Source organism: Sturnus vulgaris, chromosome 4 (assembly GCF_052056855.1).
Source record: "Sturnus vulgaris isolate bStuVul1 chromosome 4, bStuVul1.hap1, whole genome shotgun sequence".
In the NCBI taxonomy this organism is placed as follows: Eukaryota; Metazoa; Chordata; class Aves; order Passeriformes; family Sturnidae; genus Sturnus; species Sturnus vulgaris.
The window spans coordinates 13,063,812-13,086,153 of NC_142246.1; the positions used below are offsets into that span (position 1 = coordinate 13,063,812).

The 22,342-nt window shown below is 38.4% G+C and overlaps 2 protein-coding genes across 6 annotated transcripts in view; one reads left to right on the forward strand and one right to left on the reverse strand.

Moving 5' to 3' along the window:
* Positions 1-2,204: 2,204 nt before the first annotated feature.
* Positions 2,205-22,206, forward strand: ZNF518B (zinc finger protein 518B). 2 transcript variants are annotated; one of them, XM_014883202.2, is made up of 2 exons: positions 2,205-2,285; positions 9,709-22,206. In XM_014883202.2, the coding sequence occupies exon 2, from the start codon at positions 9,911-9,913 to the stop codon at positions 13,094-13,096; it is 3,186 nt and encodes a 1,061-aa protein (XP_014738688.2). In that variant the 5' UTR covers positions 2,205-2,285; positions 9,709-9,910; the 3' UTR covers positions 13,097-22,206. The 2 variants fall into 2 exon arrangements, with proteins under 2 accessions (XP_014738688.2, XP_014738687.2); XM_014883201.2 differs by lacking the exon at positions 2,205-2,285 and adding an exon at positions 2,479-2,694.
* CLNK (cytokine dependent hematopoietic cell linker) overlaps positions 16,324-22,342 on the reverse strand; it is a 30,865-nt gene continuing 24,846 nt past the window's right edge. For all 4 annotated transcript variants that reach the window (XM_088163153.1, XM_088163155.1, XM_088163154.1 and 1 more), the window contains 2 exons: positions 22,102-22,257; positions 16,324-16,860 (listed from right to left, as the gene is read on the reverse strand). In XM_088163153.1, the coding sequence (XP_088019279.1) occupies positions 16,732-16,860; positions 22,102-22,257 (285 nt within the window). In that variant the 3' untranslated portion in view covers positions 16,324-16,731. The remainder of the gene's footprint in view (positions 16,861-22,101; positions 22,258-22,342) is intronic.

Consider the following 22,342-nt stretch of genomic DNA (forward strand, 5'->3'; position numbering starts at 1 on the left):
ACACTGGAAGGGTTTCCAAGACATATTAGAGTGACTAGAATTCTGGCTTTATCTGGGTTTTCCATGGGTGTCCTTTATCTTTTGTGGACATATATGCTTCCAAGAAGTAAAGTCTTTATTTCCAGGGCTGGGCTGTCCTTTAGTATCTTTTACTTGAGTGTGAACAAACTCAAAGTCTCCAGAAAAATTCCACTATCTCATTCCATTTCACTGTATTAGGTGAAGTAATACATAGTAACAAAGTGAATACATGTTCATATTACAAACACTGATTTAACAGTTAGGGAAGTAAACTTTTATAATGCTACATAATCACCTTTGCAGCATAGCTGACACCAGTCAGCCATTGCAAGTTGTCTCTGGTGGCCTTCATGAGATCCACACATACAACTTCCAGCTGTAAGTGCTCACAGTTACAATGAGCACTCATGATTTTTAGCCCTTTGTTATATCAATAGTAATTTTTTTTTGTCAGATAGAAGCTTTCATGAAATTTGACAGCGAAGTACTTTTGATCATCCTTTTAACCTTTCATGGAATCTTTTCCACTACTATTCTGTCTTTCCTAAGTTGAGGGAACTTAGAAACTCAAAGAGCTTTTAAAATGTGTGTTAAATCATGAATTTACATGGCAGCATTAAACTGCTTTGTTCTCAGTTATTTTACAAATCTCAGCATAAGGCTTATTTTTATCAGCTCGATTAAGCCCAGAAGTGAGATTTTCATAGAAACTTTTTCTAAGGCCAAGATTTTGGTCCTGTACAGTACTAGTTAGCTTAGAGTTGATGATTTTTTATTTGAAGTTAGGATGTTTTTCATCACTATGCATCATCTTTATCTATCCAAAATTTAATCTGCCCTCTTACTGTCTAGTTATTCAGCTTCATAATGTCCTTCCACAGATCTTTAGTGGGTTTTTTTGCTCAGGTCCCTCAATAGTTTGGTATGATCAGAAGGCTGTCACTTGAGTGCCCAGCTCCCTTTTCAAGTTACTTGTATGTTGAGCAGGTCCAAGCAGAGATTGGTAACAGCAGTGCACCCATCATCTCTATGCTACAAGGACCACACACTCACTCCACCTTTAACCAGCTATTCATGCCACGATATTTGGTCTTATGCCATTTGACAGTCTTTGTCAAAAGCCTTCTAGAAATCCCAACCAGCCAGAAAAGTTTCTTCACAAGTTTAAAGATATTCAGTAGACTACAGTGTTCCAAACTGCCACTGAGAGTGCTTTCTTAAACTGCTAATCAAAACATGGAACAGACTCTTGGAGGCAAGATCTCATTTTGAAACTAAAACAAATTATAATTGAGAGGATTCTTTCTCCCCAGACTTCCCTGTATATAGCTTTTTTTTTTTTTTTTTTTTTTTTTTTTTTTTTTGGTGACCTGAAGAGCCTATCCCAAAATCCAAGATCCCTGAGGATGTACGTCCATGCCTAGACAAGATCAAGCACTCTCAAATCATTCCAGCATTCCAGTAGAGAACAGATCAGAAAATGTGTCATAGGAACAGAGGAACAGAGTTGAACTTTGAAGACATGTACGAAAAAGCTTCAAAGACTTCATCTGGCAAGACTTCGGGCCATGTGTTAGATATGGTTTGTTTTTAAAGTGGAGTGATTTGATATTGCAGTGACATCAAAAGTATTTTATAGGGCCAGCTAAATCCTCTTTTCCTCCCTTCAAATTTTGCTAAGACAAATTTTGCTGTATTTCAAAAGACATCTGGATTTCATAGGAAGGATATGAAAATACACAACTACATCACTATAGTACTTCACGGAGCGACGCCCGCAAAACGTGTGCCCACGCCATACCCTAGTAAACCACACCAGAATGGGCAGGGACGTAGAGACTTTATTGGGAACAAGAGCGCATCCTTTGCCCTGTTGTGTCAGCGTGCAGGGACGGCCGGCGGGCACCAAACAGCGCGGCTGTGGGCTCCTCACACGGCGCCCCGGGGCTCCCCTCGCGGTGTCCGCAGCCCCGGTGCGCGGTGCCGCGGGCAGGTGCGCCGCTCGGTAGAGCTCTACGCGGGCGGGCGGGGCGCCGTGAGGTCAGTTCCGCCGCGCGGCCCGGCCCGGCCCGGCGCCGGGGGCTCGCTCGCCCTCCCTGCCGGAATGAGCGCCGCAGGGCGGGGCGGCAGCGGCCGCGCAGGACGCGGGGCGGCGCTGCGCTCCTCCTGTGTCCGGAGACAACGGGAGCGGCGGCGGCGGCCGGCGGGGTCAGCGCCGAGGGAGGCCGCCCTTTCTTTATCCCCCTCGTCCCCCTCAGAGCCAGGTGAGGCCCCGTCCCGCGGCTCCCGCCGCCCTCCCTCCCTGCCCGCCCGCGCGGGGCTGCGGGGCCGGGGCGGGCGCGGCGCGCGGTGCTGCCCCCTGCGGGCGGGCGGCGGCAGTGCGCGGCGGCGGCGGGCGGAGGGTGCGCGGCCCGCGCAGCGCCTTCCCCTCAGCGCATCGCCGCGGAACCGCGCCCCGGGGCCGCGCACAGAGCGGCTGCCACACCCGGGGAGCCTCCCCTCCGCGGACAGGCGGCCCCGCCGGGGCCCGGGGGGTCTGCGTGCCCAAGAAAAGGAGGGTTTTGGTGCTTGCTGTCTCGTGGACGCCATCAGGCCGCTTTGGACTCGTCTGGACTGAAGCTGTTGTCCAGGTTTGTCGTCTTGGTCATCCTCCTGAAGAAAAGGAGCTCTCGGGTTAGTAAATGTATTCATGAGCAAAATAGAACATCCTGTGTTTTGTGTGCAAATGAGGTTCTTTTGAGTATTTGGGCATCAGATTGGCTTAATTGAATTCCATATTGAATTTTGTTGCAAGACAGTCTATCATTGGAAAGTGTTACATTGAACACTTAAAATAATTTAGACATATAAACCGATTTTCTTCTAAGTAAATAATCCAGTGTAATCGTAGCCAAAATGTCCTGCAATGTACATTTAATTTAAAAAGTCTGGTTTATGTTTAAGAAGACTAATGGTGTTTTAGAGGATTTTTTAGCAGTCTGTTGTGCATTGTTACTGCAGTAGATGGTTACAGTCAAGGCTCTTTTCTTGCACATACAAACAGTACGTGGCTAGTTTTAGCAGGAATTAAATCTGTGGAAATCAATTTTAACATCTACATGAGTGCTTTGAGATCTGGGCATGGAGGGATATGTGCTTTTAATGGGACTCTTCCCTCTCTGCTCCCATTTTCTTCAGTGCCATACTTTGCTGTATTTCCTACAGGCCTTAGAACTCAAGAGTAGGGTAATGCTTTATACTAGTCAGTATGCTCTGGATATACAGAAAGACTTTGAAAATCGTTGTAAATTGTGTGAAATGATGAAATGAGCAGCACAGATTAAAAAGAATTGATCATACATGTAATGATAAACAACTCTATAAACGTCTCTGAGCACTCTGTAGAATACTGCTTTTGATACAGTAGTTATTTGGTAATGCCTTGTTTAGCTTATTGCAGGAAGACCACCATGCAGTTGAGTGATATGACAGAAATGTGTATCTTTCAGATACAAATAAAGCTAGGCCTTGTTCCTGGAGCTGCAGGGAAGCAGACCTCCATTTCAGTAGAATGCTGCATGGTACATACATGTATCTGTGTCCATACAATGCCAAGAAACGTTAGTAGATTGGACAATTTTTCACTTATGCATTCAAAAACTAATGATTTCCTTTCAATCGGTGTTTTGCATGACTTTATAAGTAATAAACATTTTAAGTGTAATTGATTTTTTTCTGTAGAGTGAAAGAACTGTATATCTTTTAATAAAAATGAGCTCTAAAAACTTGGTGCATGGTCCTTGCTCTTCTTAATTGTCTGCATTGTCATTCCTCATTCATTTTGTTTTGAAAAACCTCGTGAATTTTAGCTAAAACCCAAGAACTGTTACGACTGTGTGATTAGCTGTTACTGTGAGACAAAATGGCTTTTTAAGAAGAAATACTTGTAGACAGAATTTCTTTGGTGTATTTGAATAGTTTGTTTTTAATACAAAATTAATTATTTTAATTAATACAATATGTAATACTTGAGTGAAGCACCTTGGCTCTCTCCCAGTCATTAGGCCTAAAATTAGTGACTGGTAATTGGCAGCTGTGTAGTTGGGTCAGTAGAACAGTTAACTCTGCTGAACAGAGATAGTCGATGCTAAACAGTCAATATCAATACATATATATATATATAAAATTGTAATATACAGGGCAAGGCAAGGCAATTTTAAGCATGCACCGAGATTTAAATTTTTCACAGTGGCTCAGATTTTATACACTGCATCATTCTGATGCAGATTGTCTTCCAATTCTGTTTAAACTTCTTTTTTTTACAGATGACTTATATGGTCTTTTCAGTACCAAAGCACATCCCGATTATTGGCTGCAGTCTATGATCTTTGTGAGAGGTGTGTGCTTTGCTGAAGTAAGGGCTCATATTTGATCACATAGGCTAAATGCATCCTGTTCATCACACCCTTTTCATTGATTGCAGCATCTAGTTTGAACTAGAAGCTCAAGCCCTGGAATATACATGTTCTTCTTTGAAACGATGAACAAATTTTCAATGTATTTTCAATGTAAATAGAAATTTCCAGTCTGAAAGTGGCCACATCACTGTTTTGTAACCTGCTGCAGTGCGAAAACCCTTATACTGGTTGAATTTGGCATAGTCGGGCTGCAGAGGATGGTGTGTCCTATTTTCCTTTGTTTTAGTGGACCTTTGTTTTTTAGCCTTTATGTACATGGAATATCCACAGTTCGCAATGCCTTTTAATTCCTGTGGATCTGTTAATCTCTTGTGTCTTGAGCAGCAAAGTTCAAGATAGGATACTGTTGTGTGAAAGGCGGAAATATTTATTTTGTTGAATGCCTGACCTTTTAATGTCACTGAATTGCAGGTGTTTGGTAGGAGTGAATGGGAAAATTTGGTTTATCTTTCTTGTGATGTCTTTTTTCCATGTGCTTTTTTTTTTTTAATTTTTTTTCACCCCCAAACTAGAGTCTCTAATTTTTTTAAATGATTCCTAACATGGGTACTTTGTAGTGTTTCTGAATATTTTAATTTTTTTTTTCTGAATTAATTCCTGTGAAGACAGTAACTGGAATTGATTTTGACAATCTTAGCATCTGTTATTTCATTTTTCATCCATCCCATTCCTCTGTTTGCCATTGAGTCTCTTTGTAGACTTCGAGGTCTTCCTATCTTTGTGTTGGTCTGTTGCATATGATTATATGATTATAACCTGAAAAATCAACTATCCATCTTTTAATTAAATCTTCTGAAGCATGTTTCTGCCTACCCTTCAAATACCAAAAAAAATCTTTAGGGGAATTCCTCCCCCTCCTCACCTCCCCCAGTGGTATGGAGTGAACGTATATAATGTTCACCTCCCTGTGCACATTGTTGATCTCGGCTTTCTGAAGTAACCAGACTGATTTTTTTTTTTTTAATACAAGTGTGAAATTATAATATAATTTTGGGCTTGTTTTAGCCAAAATAAGTATTAATTGGAGCTGTTTGTATCAAAACCTATGTTATTAACTGGTCAGTGTTCTGGGTACATGATGAAAAACTAGCTAGGAAGACAGCAGAAATGTTACTTTGACATCACTTGGTTATTCCGTTCTTTTTTTTACCTTCTACTGGGTCTGGTTGAGATGGAGTTAAATTTCTTGAAAGCTGCCTCTACAGTGCTGTGCTTTGGATCTGGCTAAAACAGTCTTGGTAACTAACACACTGGTGTTTGGTTGTTGCTGAACAATGTTTGCACAATGTCAAAGTTTTCTTCCCCCCTCACTCTAGTGAGTAGGCATGGGGTGGGCAAGAGATTGTGAGGCCACAAAGCTGGGACAGCTGCTCAGAATTGGTCTGGGGGATAGTCCATGTCTTACAATGTTATGCTCAGCCATGAAAACTGGACGTAGAGGAAGAAGGGCAGAGCAGATTTGCCCTCCAGGGTGCCTGCTGCTTGGAGACTGGATAGGCATTGGTTTACTTGTGGAAGATGGTGAGTAATTTCCCTTATGCCACCTCCTTGCTTCTTTGCTTTTGTTAAACTGCCTTTGTCCTGACCCATAAACTTTCCTGTGCTGCTTCTCTACTTCACTCTCCTTGTTACTGAGGGAGGGGAGGGTGGGACAGCAGCAAGCAGTTCTGTCTGTGGCTGCTCAGCTGCTGCCTGGAATCAACCTCGGCACATACGGAGCGCAGGCACACACCAACGCTTGAAACCTGCATTCTAGCAACATGGTATTTGTCACAGGTCTGCGTGAAAGTGTGGTTTTGGGCTTAAACCACGGCAGACTTTCCTACATATAGCTGTTTGAATTAGGAAAATTTGGAAGGATCACTAGCCTGTTCTTTGAATTGCCTCTGTTAAATTTTTCTGGCATAGTCTTGGACTGAGAAGCCCAGAACTAGTAAATTCAAGTCTTCTGAAAATGTTGGACTGTATTTCTTGTCATTTCCTGCCCTTTAAAGGTTATGGTTTTTTTTTCATGTTCTCTCATAAAGTGAAATCTACAGAGTTTAAAAAATACAAGAAAATTCTCTGGGTTTATACTTTTTTTTTTTTTGTGGTCAAGGATGTTGATGGCATAATTTCTCTATACTTAACTTTCAGTTAGTTCACATGGAGGGCAGTTTCAGTATTAATAGATGTTAACAGCAGAGAAAGGCAAATAGTGATACAATTTCGTCATTTCCTTTTAAATGCCATATTGCTTCTTTCTTAAAGCTGTATAGAAATGCATAAAGCATCTTTGGTCCAGATCTTGAGCTTATCAAGATCTCTTACCATCTTTTTCCTGAAATAAAACAGTGGATGTCCTGAACAAAGGCCTACCACCACACTTGTGTGTCAGTGGGTTAATCTTTTGTCTAGAAAGTGGTAGTAGCCTGGGAAGGATGTTCCATCTGAACTACAGCAAATGTTTTACTTTTGTTTCCTCTTTTGAATCGGGGTAATAGAGCACATAATGTCATCCACATTAGAATTGCTTGAAGAAAATTCTCCAGATCATGATACAGCAGTCATGTATACTTTCCTCCTTCCTGCAAGGCTGCTATTGATTTGTTTTTCACACTGTGTGTATTTTCACATCTGTCTGCATTGTAATGAGATGAGATTGCTACATTTCTAGAACTACCCACTAAGGAGTTTTAGTGTACACCTATCTATCTGCTTTAGGGTGAAAAGCTTGTAATGTTGTCCCTAACCAATTTTTGAACTTATTTTTCCTCTTATTTTTGGTTACATCAGAATACTTTGAAGAGGCCCATCTTTAGGACAGCATTGCTATAGTAGTTACGGATATTCATGGCGTACAAGGAAGATCATGGAATCACTGAGTAGTTTGTGTTGAAAGAGACCTAGTTCAACCTCCTGCCATGAGAAAGAATGCTTTCCATTAGACCAGATTGCTCAGGGCTCCATCCAACCTGGCCTTGAACACGACCAGGGATGGGGCATCCACAGCTTCTCTGCACATCCTGTTCCAGTGCCTCACCACCCTCACAGGAATGAATTTCTTCCTGATACCTAATTTTAGTCTACCTTTCTTCAGCTTGAAGCCATTCCCCCTTGTAAAAGTCCCTCTCCAGCCTTCTTGAAAGTCCTCTCTTACTGGAAGGTGCTATATGGTCTCAGTGAAGCTGCCTCTTTAGGCTGGACAACCCCAGCTCTCTGAGCTTGTCCTCCTAGGCGGAGTGCTTCAACCCTGTGATCAGCTTCGAATGGCTCCAGAGGAGAGCCATCTTCCTTGTGTTGGGGGCCCCAAAGCTGGATGCAGCAGCAGTCCAGGTGGAGTTTCATGAGAGCAGAGTGGGAGAATTGCCTCCTTTCACCTGCTGGCTATGCTGCTTTTGAGGCAGTGCAGGGTATGTTTGCTTTCTGGGCTGTGAGCACATAAGATGCAGGAAAACCTTGGCTCAGATATCTAGTCCTGTCAAGCCATTGGGAGGATCACACAATTATTTATGCTGGAAAAAACTTACAAGATCATCAAATCCAACCTGTAACCTAGCACTGCAAAGCCAACCACTAAACCATATCCTTGAGTGCCCAGTCTACATGTTTTTAATATCACCAGGGATGGTAACTCCACCACTTCTGTGGGTAACCTGTTCCAATTCCTGACAACCTTTTCAATGAAAAATTTTTCTTAATATTCAGTCTAAACGTGCTCTGGTGCAACTGGAGGCAATTTCTTCTCTTCCTGTCACTTACCTGGGAGAAGAGGCTGACACCCACCTGGCACAGACTCCTTTCAAGTAGTTACAGAGAGCAGTAAGGTCTCCCCTGAGCCCCATTTTCTCCAGGCTTGGCACCCTCGGCTCCCTCAGCCACTCCTTGTAAGGTTTACTCTGTAGACCTTGCACCAGCTCCATCACCCTTCTCTGGACTCACTCAGGCACCTCAATGTCTTTCCAGTTTAATTTCTTGATTAGTGTATGATTATTGTGATGGGAAGCTGCTTAAGTGAACTCAGCACTGTGCTTTTGGAGTCCGTGATCTCTGTAGGTAGACTGGGTGAGGATCTGGACTTCAGAAGCAGAAGCCTTTTGTGGGGTGTATTGAAAAATAGAAATAACCTCATGCAGTTGAGTCTGTTTGTGATTGCAAGTGTGTACAACAGTATGTCTAGAACTAATGATATTAGAATAAGAAAGGTTTTGACTGGACTTCATGTGTGTCTCAAAAGCCTAATCAGATTGTTTATTTTCCAAATAATAGTGGTCTCATAGTCTTGCCAAAATCTTAAAGGTTATTTTTCTTGTTAAATATAGTAGAGAGACATAATGCTGGAATCTGTGAGGTAAATATATTGCATGTGTTAATTTGGAGTTTTGCAGTGATATTACTGATCTCCTTCTTCCTTATGTTGCATCATTTATTTTGCTTGATTGACATTCTCTTTTATTAGAATGAAGTGAATTATTTATATGTTTATCCATCTATATAGAAGTGACTACACTGTAATATTAATAGAAGAGAAAGTAATTAATTTTGCAGCCACAAATTGTTTTGACTTCATTACTTTGAGAACATGTGAAGCATAAATCACATCTTGTTATGAATTAGTGTTCAAGACTGTATCTGAAACATTGGCACTGATTAGAAAAGAATTTCCTTTTGTATGCCAGGAATTTCCATGCTAACTTAAAAATTATTTTATTTAAAGACATTAATTATTTTTAAACATTTATTATGAAAAAAAATATTTTTATTTAAAAGCTAATAGTTCTGTGTTTCTAGTAACCATCGTAGCCACATACTGTTTCCCTGCTATTCACACATGAATGGCACTTGCAGTGTTTCCTGATATCTTGTCCTGAGTTGAGGGCTGTATATGAACTGAAATAATACTCTGCTCTCAGTTCAGTTATCAAGTATCTTGTTTGGCTTATAAATATATTTCTTAAGTGTAAAATTTTTCATTACATGGGAGAAATACCATGAACTCTTTAGGTTTTGATGCATGGCAGGTAATTTTATGAATTCAGGAACATTTTGAATGAGAGCAAATGTTAATTATTTGATTTTGTATGTTTTAGAGTTATTGGTTGTATGTGCAGAATACAATCGATGGTATAATAACAGTAGACTTGCACTCTGTAATTCAGCTGTAGTCCACTAATAGTTCAATTATTAGTTCATTGTATTTCGGTGATCACTGAATCTTAATTGATTTAATGTTCTGCTTTTTATTCTTTAGTGCTGCAAGCTGATTGACTAAGAACATGGAATATAATATGGATGCAGTTGCTTGAACATCATTTCTTCCAAAGCTTGTATTCTGCAGATTGTTGGCCTGAATGATTGATTGATAAGCAACATACACAAGACTAATACCAAGAAAACATTCTGTCTCTTGCTGCTGTGTTTAATGAAAATGATGCAGAGTTGCTTCTTCTGAAATGCAGTTGAAAAAAATGAGGGAAATTTTACCAAGATTGTACCCTGGCCAAATTAATGATAAAAATAATTCTTTAACTACATCCCCAAAGCAATCTGATGATAAAACAAATTTGTCAAAAGGGGCAGATGACCAAAACTGCTGTTACCAAGGAACTGAGGCTGAGAACAATAAGTTGTCACTGATAAGCTGTATAAAATGCAGAAATGTTCAGAAAATTTCAATGCAAGATATAGAAAAGCATAAGAAGCTTGAGTGGACTGAAGACAAAAAATTCATCTGCAAAAAGTGCAGTCATATTAAACCACCAGCTTTCAGTTTTTTTCCTGAGGGTGCCAGTGCTGCAGACTATGAAAAACATGAAAGAAAAACCTCAAGTAAAACCCAGAAAATGTTTAAAGTAAAAAATTTTCTGCCAGGTAAATACTACTGTGATAAATGCAGATTTTCAACAAAGGATCCTTTACAGTATAAAAAGCATATAGGACAACATGAAGAAATTAAGTTTCTTTGTTCCCACTGTAGTTATGTATCCTACACCAAAGGAGAATTCCAGAGACATTTGGTGAAACACACTGGAACCTTTCCATATCAGTGTGAGTACTGTGAATATGGTGCTGTTAGGCATGACTATATAGTTAAACATACGAGAAGAGTACATGAAACACCCAGAAAACAACTGTCAAATACTCTCATGAGCCACAAGCAAAAGAAGCAGAGTCAAAGCACTTTATGTAAAAAGCAGAAATACAATAAAATTCCTCTCCAAAATGAACTTTCAAATTTGTCTTCAAAGATGATTTGTGAGATTCCAAGTAAAGCAACTAAAACAGTGTGCTCATCTCAAAATGTCGAATGTAGGATAAACACGGACAAGACAATATTGGAGCCATCTGAAATGAGTGTATGTGAGAATCAAAGTGTGGAGGTTGAGGTTTATTCTCCAAAAACAGAGCCTTTACAGCCTGGGATGCCTTTAACAGTAATTGCACCATCTGAACTTGTAGTTCCTTCCAACTGTTTAGCTCAGATCGTAGAGCTTAAAATAGTGAATGGAGCACAACAGCTGGTTCTTAAACTAATTCCGATGAAAGAAGCAACTTATAAACCTGTGAACTGTGCTGAAGAGGAACTTGAGAGTCAAGGTATAGAACGATCTGCAGAAGTAAAAAATCCATCTTCTGTGTGTCAAAATGAGTTACTAACTATGGAAGTGAATGTAAACAAATTATCCAGTGTTAGTAACCAGCTTAACTTGGATAGTACGTATGACAAGAATACTGAATGTTTTAGTTCTTCTGATTCTCAACTCTCAGGCTATAGCTCTGTATCTATACAGAGGGAAGATACATCAAAATTATGCTTTCATTTGGTGAAAGGTATTGATGTCCATTCAGGTGTTCTAGAACTTTGTTCTCCATCTCTGGTGATGAACAGTACTGAAAAAAAAAGTGGTCTTAAATCCTCAAGGGGGAAAGTAGGTGCAAAAAATAGTGATCTGTGTTGTTACGAAGAAGGTGAAGATACATACCGTCCAAAATACACTGAAGTTAAGAGTTACAAGAATGTTTCAGTAGAAGCTGCTCAGGAGGGCAAGAATTCTGCTGTTGGTAAAGAAAAGGATACATTGTCTGTGAGGAGAGTTGACAAAGAACTTAGGGGTCTGCCAGTCAGTTCTACTGGAGCGCATTTATTTGGAAAGGGTTTTGATAAAAAATCTATTACATCTTCTGAAGCAGGAAAAAACTTCCACGTTACTAAAACTCCAGCTTTTGAGGATATAACTTTTGGCTTGAGCAAAGTAAAGAGAACTGAAACCATAAGTCAAAGGAGTAGTCATCCTCTGGAGTCACTAGAACTACAGAAGATGGAAAATAAAGGCAATCCTTTTGAAGGACCTGTTATTTCTTCTGTATTTTCTCTTAGCTCTGGGGCTAAAAACGTTCCAGAGGATGTCAGATGGGATGACACAACACGCAGGAAGAAATCAGCAACATTGCTGTGTAGAAAGATTGCTCAACTCATGAATGCTGCTGAACCTAAAATGAAATCCATGCCCTTGAGATGTCAGGCTTCTAGTAAAAAGTTGCTTTTACCTCAAGAAAGTTCAGCAAGCTGTGCCCCTGAAGTGGAGCAACCTTCAACTGTGTCTGAAGTGCATGGTGAAAGAAGTGTGGTTAGTACTAAAGGACATAGTGAAGATCAGCTCTTTGCATTTGCAAGAACTTCTAAAAATAGGGTAACTAAAAATTCCCACGTTGCTACCCCAGTGTTTATCCCCAAAGGGACAATGCTGAGAGTGCTGAATGCTACTAGCAGTAAAAGCTCATATGGAATAGATAACAGGAGTGAATCATCAGCTCCTGTGCATAATGAAATGTTTCTGCCTCGCCCAGTCCCCATCAGTGTTTCTGAGACACTTAGCAGTAATTTCCCATGTTTGCCTAAGCAGAGTGAACCTAGTGCTGAGTCCCAAACTATATCACTCAGGCAAAGACCAAAGCGAGAGGCAAGTGCTAAAAATAACAGCAAGCAAGCTGGTGTACCATTTCATAAGAGCAGTGATGTGAGCAAACAAAGCAAGCCCTATTCAAAAAGTCAGCTAAGTCCCAAAAATAAGGCAAAACAAGCAAGCTTCAGAGAACTTCCTAAGAGGAAAACAAGAGCTCAGTTGGAAACCACTTCAGGTTCTGATACGTCATACCTGTTGACAGCAAGACGTCTTCGACTTGTTCCTGTGAAAATGAATCAGTTGATAAAATGTCCTCGTCGTAATCAGCCAGTTGTGGTGCTGAACCACCCTGATGTCGATTCACCAGAGATAATTAATGTCATGAAGACTATCAACAAGTATAAAGGTCAAGTCCTGAAAGTAGTTCTGTCAGAAAGGACAAGAAGTTGTCTTGGTGTCAAACGTTATCGAAAGCGTCTTACTCTTCAGAATGCTGAGGCAGGAAACCAAGCAAAAAAGCAGAGTATGCTAAAAATGAAGCTAAAAAAGACCCACAAAAACAACTACCAAGTGGTGGAAACTTCACCAGCTGAAGCACTTCAGTGTCTGTTTAAGTGTTGGTTTTGTGGAAGAGTGTATATGGACCAAGAAGAATGGATAAGTCATGGACAGAGGCACTTAATAGAGGCAACCAAGGGTTGGGATGTTCTTTCTCATCACGCAAAAAAACATTAAGTGAGACCCTAGGAGAGATTTCCCCTCTTGCTTTTAATGAATGACACTAACTTGCTTGTAATGGAGGGTGGAAATTACTGCTTTATTTTGCCAAAAGTCCTCTACTGTTAGCAAAGTGAAGAGAGTAGAGGTACAGAGAGATAGAGAAGCTGATAGTGAGGATTAAGCGCTACTTTGCACTCTTGTGTTTGAGATTTGTTTTGGAGGTCAGCTTCATCTGTTCCACAGGAGAAATTTGAAGAAGATTTGCTATGCAAACATCTTTCTAATTACCTTAGGATACTGTGCTGTATGTGGTTTGTGCTAGGTCAGTATGGATTAAAATCTTAGATGATGAGATCTTTGTAAATTTAACAGGATTTAGTTTGCTTTATTACAGCATGGTGTTTCAGAGATCGAGCACATCTGTATGGAAATACACCTTTGGTACTCTGTGAGCAGCAAGTGTATGTCATAGGTCTTAGTGGCAAATTAGGCACTATGCATAAAAAGTAAAATTTAAATGCAAGTGCTCTGTTTGAGTGAAATAAAAACATTTCCGCTGACTTCAGAGCATGTACAAGGGTGTAAATGAAAAATCTATGGAATCAGTTACTCTTGGTAGATCAGACAGCACTAAAAAAATTAATTTTGTTTAGTACTGAGTCCTTAGCTAGACTGTATTGTGTAGGTGCGAGGGAGCAGAACGCTGTCAGGATTCTGTACCATCAAGCCAGAGCTAGCATCAGGCTTGGGCTGATAGTGAAAAGCACTTCTCTGTACAGCCTCAAGGCTGTTCTGAAATAGTATTAGCCAAACATAAACCCTCTACCACCTTGTGCATGACAGACACATTTACAGACTCAGTATTTGGTTAGAACTCTAATTGGCGAGTTTATTTACTGGGGAACTTGTTGAAGACTTTTCAAAATGAAAAGCCATGTTGCACAGCTTTGACATTGACAGTGTTGAACCAGATTTTCAGTGCAATCTTCATCATGCTTAAGAATTTAGATGTTACAATTTATTTTTTGTAGGCCTCAAATTCATACAAGCATGTGCCTAGTTACAGATTATGTCTGATGTGTACTGACTTCAGTGCAGTGTAAACATTGCTCAGTTGCTTAAACACTTCTCTAAATCAGGGCCAAATTACAGTTTTTTAGTAAAAAAGAAGGACGGGATGACACTGAAGTTACTGTTTCTGTATGTGAGCTGTGGATGTTTCTCTTCGTATTGTCAATTTTAAATAATTTTAGAACCATATAGAATGAAGTATATTGAAGCACATACTTTTAATTAAAATAATGTGTTACAGTTTTAGAAATATGAAAATCAATACTGACTCTAATGCTGGATGTGTGTTCTATGTTTGAACTGGGACTTCTCTGGTAAACTGGTAGTCCCTAACTCTTTTCATTGATGGTGCATTTTTGTAAACAGTTTAGCTGGGAATATTTTTTTATATACTCCAGCAGATTATACATTGTTTTGATAAAATATTTATCATGTCTACATTGGAATGTAAATATTTTAAAACTACATCTGACTGAGGTTTATTTTCAAAACTTATTGATTTCCCATAATTTTGCAATATAGTGTTAAAATCCTTCTGATAGCTGGTGCTTTAAGTCAGATCTTTTTTCATCGTGTACACATGGAAAGTTTTTGTATCATTTGTATTACACTAACCTATTCCACAGAACAAACTTTGTTTTTCCTGTTTTGTCAATAATAAGGAAATGACAGTTCTCATTTTGTATTCAAATGGAATTATATTTTTTTAGATGGGTACACTAGAGGGTTTTTTTTTCCGCTTCATATACTTTGATGCCAAACCTAACAGTTCTATTTGCATTTTCAATGGTGAAAATAGTTTCCATTTTAAAATTATAGTGTATCATATACAATAAATACTGAAATGGTTAACATGAAAAACCCGGTGGTTAGCATTCCTGCTTTGTTTTAATTCCTTCAGTCCAGGTTACTGGTTGAATTAATTTTGTTTCCGTAGAAGCTAGCAAAAAAATAGTTTTGAATTTGCTTTGTAGGAGTTGCCACTGGCAAAATCAGAACCTTGCTCATGGAAGCTGTACTGGGGGAGATTGGGGAAGTGTTGCTGCTCAGCTTTGTGAACCCTGAGTTTTTTAAGTATACTAGTAATGCTTGTCTTCTGCAAAGCTCTGTATGTCACTGCCATAATCTGTTATCTAAATTGTTTAAGTTTTGAGGTTTTTAAGGTTTTTAATTTAGTTTTTTTTTTTTTGTTTCAACATGAAAACGTTTTGTAAGTTGAATTGTATTATGGTTATGAAATTCTTAAAGCAGATTATGTCATGCTTTTTTATGAACTCTGCTAAACTCTATTTTAACAGCTTTTGTTTTGTTACTTTTATTAGATTAAATTATGTCAGAATAATTTCTTTCAAGTTTAATTTTCCTTCAGTCTCATCAGTTAGAAATGATTTACAGTGGATGTTTTCTTCCCTTTTGATGCAGCATTGAGAAATAAAAAGGTTGCAAGAAAATAACAATCAACTGCTAAATTTTTTTAGAGCTAGTTTGTGCCACTACATAATACGTCATAAATTGGGTTGGAATGTTGTGGTTTTGGGGTTGAGTGGTTTTGTTCTTCTTGTTCCTATTCTATAAGGATAAAGTAACTGAGGTTCCTTTTTTGGTGTATTACAACAACCTAGTCAAACTTCTGAGTGTGGTTAGGAAGATTATCAATGCTGTGCAGAAAAATCCCTTCATGTACATACGGAATTGTAGTTTGCCTTCATGTACATTCGGAATTTAGCTAGGCTTCCAAAACTCAGATTGTATGAATAAATTCTTCTCTATTTTTTTTCTGGAAAAATAATCGCATTCTCATGTTCTTTGCTCATACACATGGAGCATGTTTTCTGGCTGGTTTCGAAGTACATCTGCTCTTCCTATTTAAGATTTTTATCTCTACATTTGTACCTGGTATGAATTAAAAGTGACTTTGCATAATGGTCCTAGCATGTAAGTGAAGGCTCAGGTATGGAATACAAATATCTGCTACTTAAGCTAAATAATAAATGCTCATTGAATAATAGAATTTGCATAATTACAGCTAGCTTTAAAATCTCCAATGCCTATAAAGCATCAGCTGACACTAACTTCAGTGGCAGCTGAGCACAGCTTGTTGTTGAGCAAACGTATGTACACCATATGAAATTGTTAGACAGTGAGAACTCTGACACACAGTGTTTCATGCGTATTTTTAAAAGCAAAAATATTTATTTAATGACTGTGGTATTGTGCTGGTACACTTTATTAGGTTTTGCTACTTAGTGGAGTTTCAGTGACATTTAGGTAAGCAAGGGCGAGTTTCATTTTCATCTTAAGTTAGAAGGTAGAGTGCAAGATAAGCAAATTGGTCAGTTGTTGCCAAGATACCAGGAGTCAGTCTCAACACCTTCCTGTGAATTAATACGTTGACATATTCTTTACTTGGATCCTCAAAGTGAAAATGCAACAATCAAGAAATGGAGTAGATCTGAAAAATGCTTCATTATATTGTGGGGAGCCCCTTGCTCAAAAGGCAAATCAGATTCTTGAGACATTTCAATAAGTGTTCTATTTATATCTATACGGATGAATCAGTAACAGCAGGGCAGAAAACGTCAGGATGACTTGAATGGATGTGTGAGGTAGCATTGTTCTCTGTGGTTTCCTGACTGATCCTTTCCGTCAATGAGTGTTATGGGAACACATTTGTAGAAGTCAATGATCTCTTCCACGGAATTAAATTTCTGAGGGGGGAAAGACAGTAATCAGTGACTGAAAATGAAATTGCTAGATGATTTAATCTATAACTTTAAAATACTTGCAAATGACAGTATTAAAAATAGGTAACATTTTGCATGGAATTATGATTAGATGAAAGCAATTCTAAAAGGAAAAGCACCATATTTTGATTCTCATACTGTTTTGTGTCTCTGTTGTGTGCTTCTCTGTCGTGTGCATGATAAAGCAACTAACTCCTTAGGGCGAAAAGGGAGCATGTCTAGGCCCTGGTAAAGCAGTATCACCTATAAAAGGTTGTGATGCCAGATGTGATGATAGATCTTGAAATGATGAAGCAAATATAAATTGTTACTAGCTTTTTCCTGCCACAAGTTACACTTAATTAGCAGTACATGATGTTTTACACTGCGAGTTTCAATGTACCTTATTAAATGTACACTTTGTTTTCCCATTCAGTTTATTGAGTTGCTATAAAATCCCTTTGAAGTATGGAACAAGAAGCATCTTGTTCTCTCACGCCCAAAAATTTACATTCTCTAAGTGACTCCTAAAGTGATAAAGGTCTGGTTCAAAGTTGCTGACCTGATCAGATGGTAACAGAAAGCTACCCAAGGTGTTTATTCTCATGTGGCCTAGTGGAAGAATCCCATTCCAATGATAAGCAGTCCTTCAGTTTAAATCGTTCTCTTCCCTGTGTGCACCTTCTAAGCTCTCCTCACACCACAGACTCTCATCATATCACTGTTTTATTTTTGAGTTAGTCTTTGTACTCATTGGTATTAAACCACCAGAACTGCACACAGTAATGAAAGCTTGCTTTGACATTAATACTTATCACCTATTTATATAACATTTACTGTAAGCATGGCTCTTCATTGTACACCTGGTCGTGTCCCATGGTAGTGTCTCTCACCTCCACCTGATTCACACCTAGTTTATAACAACAGAATCTGATTAAGGATATGGTTTAATGAAACTGTTTCTGTATGAAAATGAAAATTATTTGATCTCAAAGCCAATATGGTAATTTTTAAAAGTTTTGTTTTGATAATTCTTATTCATATGCATTTGTTTTATTTTGCTGTTTTGTCTTTGCTTATGTTCAAAGTCACTGTTGCTACTGAAAACTGAGGTAAAACTGGTCAGTATTTCATGCCTTATGAAAGTAATCCTTACTTTTTTTATTCTAAAAGGCACCAGTTCTTTTCCTGTTTTTGAGTGTTTTCTGTTGTTTGGGAAGTTAAAATGTCTACTGTAATTGTTCATCTGCTTTGGCAATTTAATTAGGATTCATTAGGTTAATGCTACATTGTTCATTTTTCTAGCTCTTTGTAACGGGTGAAGAATGTCTCAGAATTTTTTGTCCTCAGCTCTTTTAATGGAGCTCCACATTTTGTTAGGCATAAAGACATCTAAAGACATAAGGATGAAGAAAACTCAGTATTTGATTTGTTTCACTGTTTGAAGACACTCAGCCCATCTCTGCTGTCATAGGAATTTCCTGTCTGCAGGTTGCCAGACTGTTCTGGGAAGGTAGGAATAGGATCTCAAAGGTTGCTCATGAAAGCTGTAGTTCTGAATTGTGTTGGGAAGGTGGGAACTCTGGGCTATGTTGCACATCCTGAATGAGACCGTTCATCCCTGAGCTGTCATTTAAGCTGTGGACAAGATACTTATCTTGAAAACATCTCTCAGTTGAAGGTGTGGGCTGTTTGTTGTGCCTCTTTTCCTGGCGGTAACTGTTGACATAACACTGTCAGTGGGAGGCTTTGTGGAAGTGCTCCCTAATCTGCTTGGACTAGCCAGGCCAGTTTGGTGGCTGCTGAAGGTAGATGCAGCTAATTCAGTTGGCTCACATGGAAATTAATTAAAGTGAAATGGTGTGACTGCTGTGACTGATGGTTTGAAGATGAAGGGTAGCTGCAAATGCAGTGGCGAGGATGGAGAAAGTATCTGTGGCTGGAACAAGGAGATCCAGAGATACACATTAGGCTCTGCTCTAAACTTCTTTGTAAAGCAGATACCAAACTGAAGAGGAGCCTACTTCTGCTTTTCATTTTAATGCATTTTTCACTGTGTTGGGAGTTGAGATTGATGTTACGGACATGCTAAAACCATGTATTTTGTGTGTGGTAGATCTAGTTTTGAAAAGGAGATAAAAACATGTAAATTTCATGTCATGATCATCCCTAAATATGAGCAAGGTTTGTATTTCACAATTTTCAAAAGAACTATGCACATGAAAAAAGCCAGTGTTACAGGGTTCTCTGGGTCTTTAATAGTGAAATTATCTGGAGTAGAGAAAGGCAACAGCCAACAATGTAGTGGTTTTGAATGTAAATTCTTGAATTCTGTGTATGTGTCATTTGGGGATCTGATCTTTATAGCTTTGTAATTTGGCCTTTAGAAAGCTCAATGTAGTATATTAAATATGTACATAGGTGTGAACATCTGTGGCTAAATAGCTAGCAAAAGATGTACCTCCACTAAGAGAGTGATTTTCTTTTTTTTTTTTACCCTTCTATTTATTATATTAGAGTTTGATACTAATTTAGCCACATGGAATTTCAGTTACTTTTACCATAAAAACCTGATGATCAACCCCTTTTTTCCCCCCTTGTGACATTATAGGGCTACGTGAGAACTAAGGATAAAAGTACTCATGAGAGTTAAATGAAATACATTTTAAGAAATAACTGTTAATTTTAAATCTTATTTGATGATACATTATGTTAACAACTTGTAGGCTGTATAGTAAAAGTGGAAAGTTGCAATAAGATGGGGAAAATTTGAACAATTATATTTATGTGTAAGGAAAAATGTGTTTTTAATGGATGAAAATAGACTAATTCAAAAGTGAAAACACACTGCAGAAAATCTGTTAAGACCGAACCTCTGAATAAAATCACTAACTGGGGAAAAATGCAATAAGTCTGCAAATATTTGCTGGCATTTAGATTTTTTCTCTTTGGCTGGTGAAAAGGGAATATTCAGCTAATCTAGATAGAGCAGCTAGGTCTGGCTGTACTGCAAAATGTGGTGTAACAAAGGGTATCCCTGCAGAGGGGCGAAGCAGAGTGCTCTGGAAAGCATTTTAATGGGTAGTAAGAACTTACAGGCAGCAATTTGCTGTAATTTACAGCCTTACAAAATGTTTTCACCTTCTTTGGAAAAAAAACCTTAGATGAGCTGCATAAATGAAAGTGACAGTTTTCCAGAAAGAGCCTCTTTAGGGAACCCTTTCAGACTGCCTGAGATGGAAGAAGCTCTTCTGAGCAATGTTCATGCCACTGATTGTTCATTACTGCATATATGCTTTGTGCCCAATTCTATTTTCATGTCTACTGCTGAGAATAATACATAGGAGTGGAAGATTGCCATGTTTGTGATTCCCTGGTATAACACTTAGTTGACCAGCAAAGAAATTGTAATTTTTTTCTGTTGTGCTTGATCTATGGGAAGATTTGAGTTAAAGAGAAAGAATCCTCAAAGAAGAAGGCATAAGGTAGGCATTTATGATTACATATTTGGCCTGGTAGAGCCACGTCTTGGATGAACTGTGTGTTAACTAGATGCTTGGAATCAAAGGAGGTGTACTTTGCAATTTGCCTTGTCAGTCCAGACCTGCTCTTTAAGGTATATGCTGTCTGTGCAGAATTTGGAACAACAAAGCCATATATTTTGGTGTTTCCTGAGATGGGAGGAATTGTGTTCTCCTTCCTTTTAGTTCAGTAAAAATTGTTCATGTACTGTTCAAGTGATTTTCCAGTTACCTTAATTGTTAAAGCTGTTAACATAATGAAAATTTACTCCTATGTCTTTATTCTCCAGTGAGAATACACATATACTACATTATGCTGTAATGTACCTTATTTCTGTAATTGTTTCTGTTCTGAGCCTATTTGTACTAGGGCCATTACAGGAAGACTAAACAATGTCAGAACCATAGAAAACTGAACTTGTTTTCTCCTAAATCATACTAAAACTCCAGGAAATCATCTGGGAGTTTCAGTTCAGAAATGCAGCCAGTGCTTTACAGAAGAGTGATGGTCACTACAGCAGCACCGGGATGATGGTACCTGCAGTACAGTTCTTGTGCAATCATTCAGCTTCCAAACTGTTTCACTGTCCCCGCATAATGAAGGATTTTTTCTCCCTTTACCGTTAAACCAATGTCCCTGAAGAACAACTTGCCAGTAAACCTTTTTCCTCTTGAATCCTATACCATGTTTTCTAATACAAATTCTAATAAAAATTCTAATAAAAATTTAGACCTATCAAATGGTTTAAATCAGCTTGGATCATTTGTGATTTCAGGCTTTTCAAGTCTATCTATACAAAAGGTAAGTTCTGAAAAGTATTGATGTGCATGAAAAGGATACAATTGTAGATTCAGCTACAGTCTTTGCTGCTTCACCTGGGTTGGATTTGTGTCAGTGATTTACATAATAAATAATCCATAGGAAGTTGCTGCTTTGCTTTTTTGCTCTGCAGCTGAGCATTCTTTAAGTTTTATGTTGTGTTTTTCTATTTTTAATTTTTTTTGTTTTGTTCTGGAAGTATCACATTTTTATAGAGTTGACTCTCAGTTTAATGTTTTTTTTTCTTGTGTGAAAAACTTGCAGATACAATGCTTATTATTTAACCATATATATAGAATAAGAATTAGACTCTTATCATGACTATAATTGAATTTAATTATGTTAAGAAGCATTGCTTGTCTAAAGGGATTTTCTAATTGAAATTTACCATATTTGAAAGACTGATTGCTGGGGACCCACAGGATTTAATTGCTTCTGAATATCCATGACAACTGTTGTCCTATTGCTTCATAGCGCCAGGTCCTGCTGTCAGATATATGGGGCTGTATATATTTGAAAATGCCGCCTTAAATTATCACAAGCTTAAAAATATGTTAAAATAATTTATGTACCAGAAAAGACAAAACTTCTCTTTCCTTTTTACTTTGCAGGTGTTACTTACAGCAGATAGAAGTATTGTGAGTACTTAGGAAATTTTTACATTGATTTAAATCTGAATTTCAGCATGGTATGCAAAATTTGGTTTTAAGTTATTATGAAGCTGCTTGAAACTTGAGACATACTTAAAATGAGTGTAATGTAAAAGAAACTTTAATGAAGCAGCAAGTTTATGTGGGAGAGTTAGTAATGAATGTTTAATATTAAGAACTTGTGAAGTCCAACATAAAAGCTATAGTCTGTAACAGCAGATGGGATGTTACTTACACACTCTCCTCTGAGTCCTGTTCCCAACGCGTATTGTTGGCTTTCTTCCAGAAAACGGACTTTAATGTTGTATACTCTTCTTCCATAATAAACAACCAAAACGTATGGTTCAGACTTTGATTTCTTTGAACAATCTCTAACCAAGAATGTCTCATCCTATATGACACAGATTTAAATTATGCATTGTGTGGTTAGTTTACAGCAAAACTTGTAAGCCATTGTGGAGAGCATACAGAAATTT

Bases quoted from the DNA above. Each gene is read 5' to 3' on its own strand.
- ZNF518B (XM_014883202.2), top strand. From the start codon at position 9,911: ATGCAGTTGAAAAAAATGAGGGAAATTTTACCAAGATTGTACCCTGGC.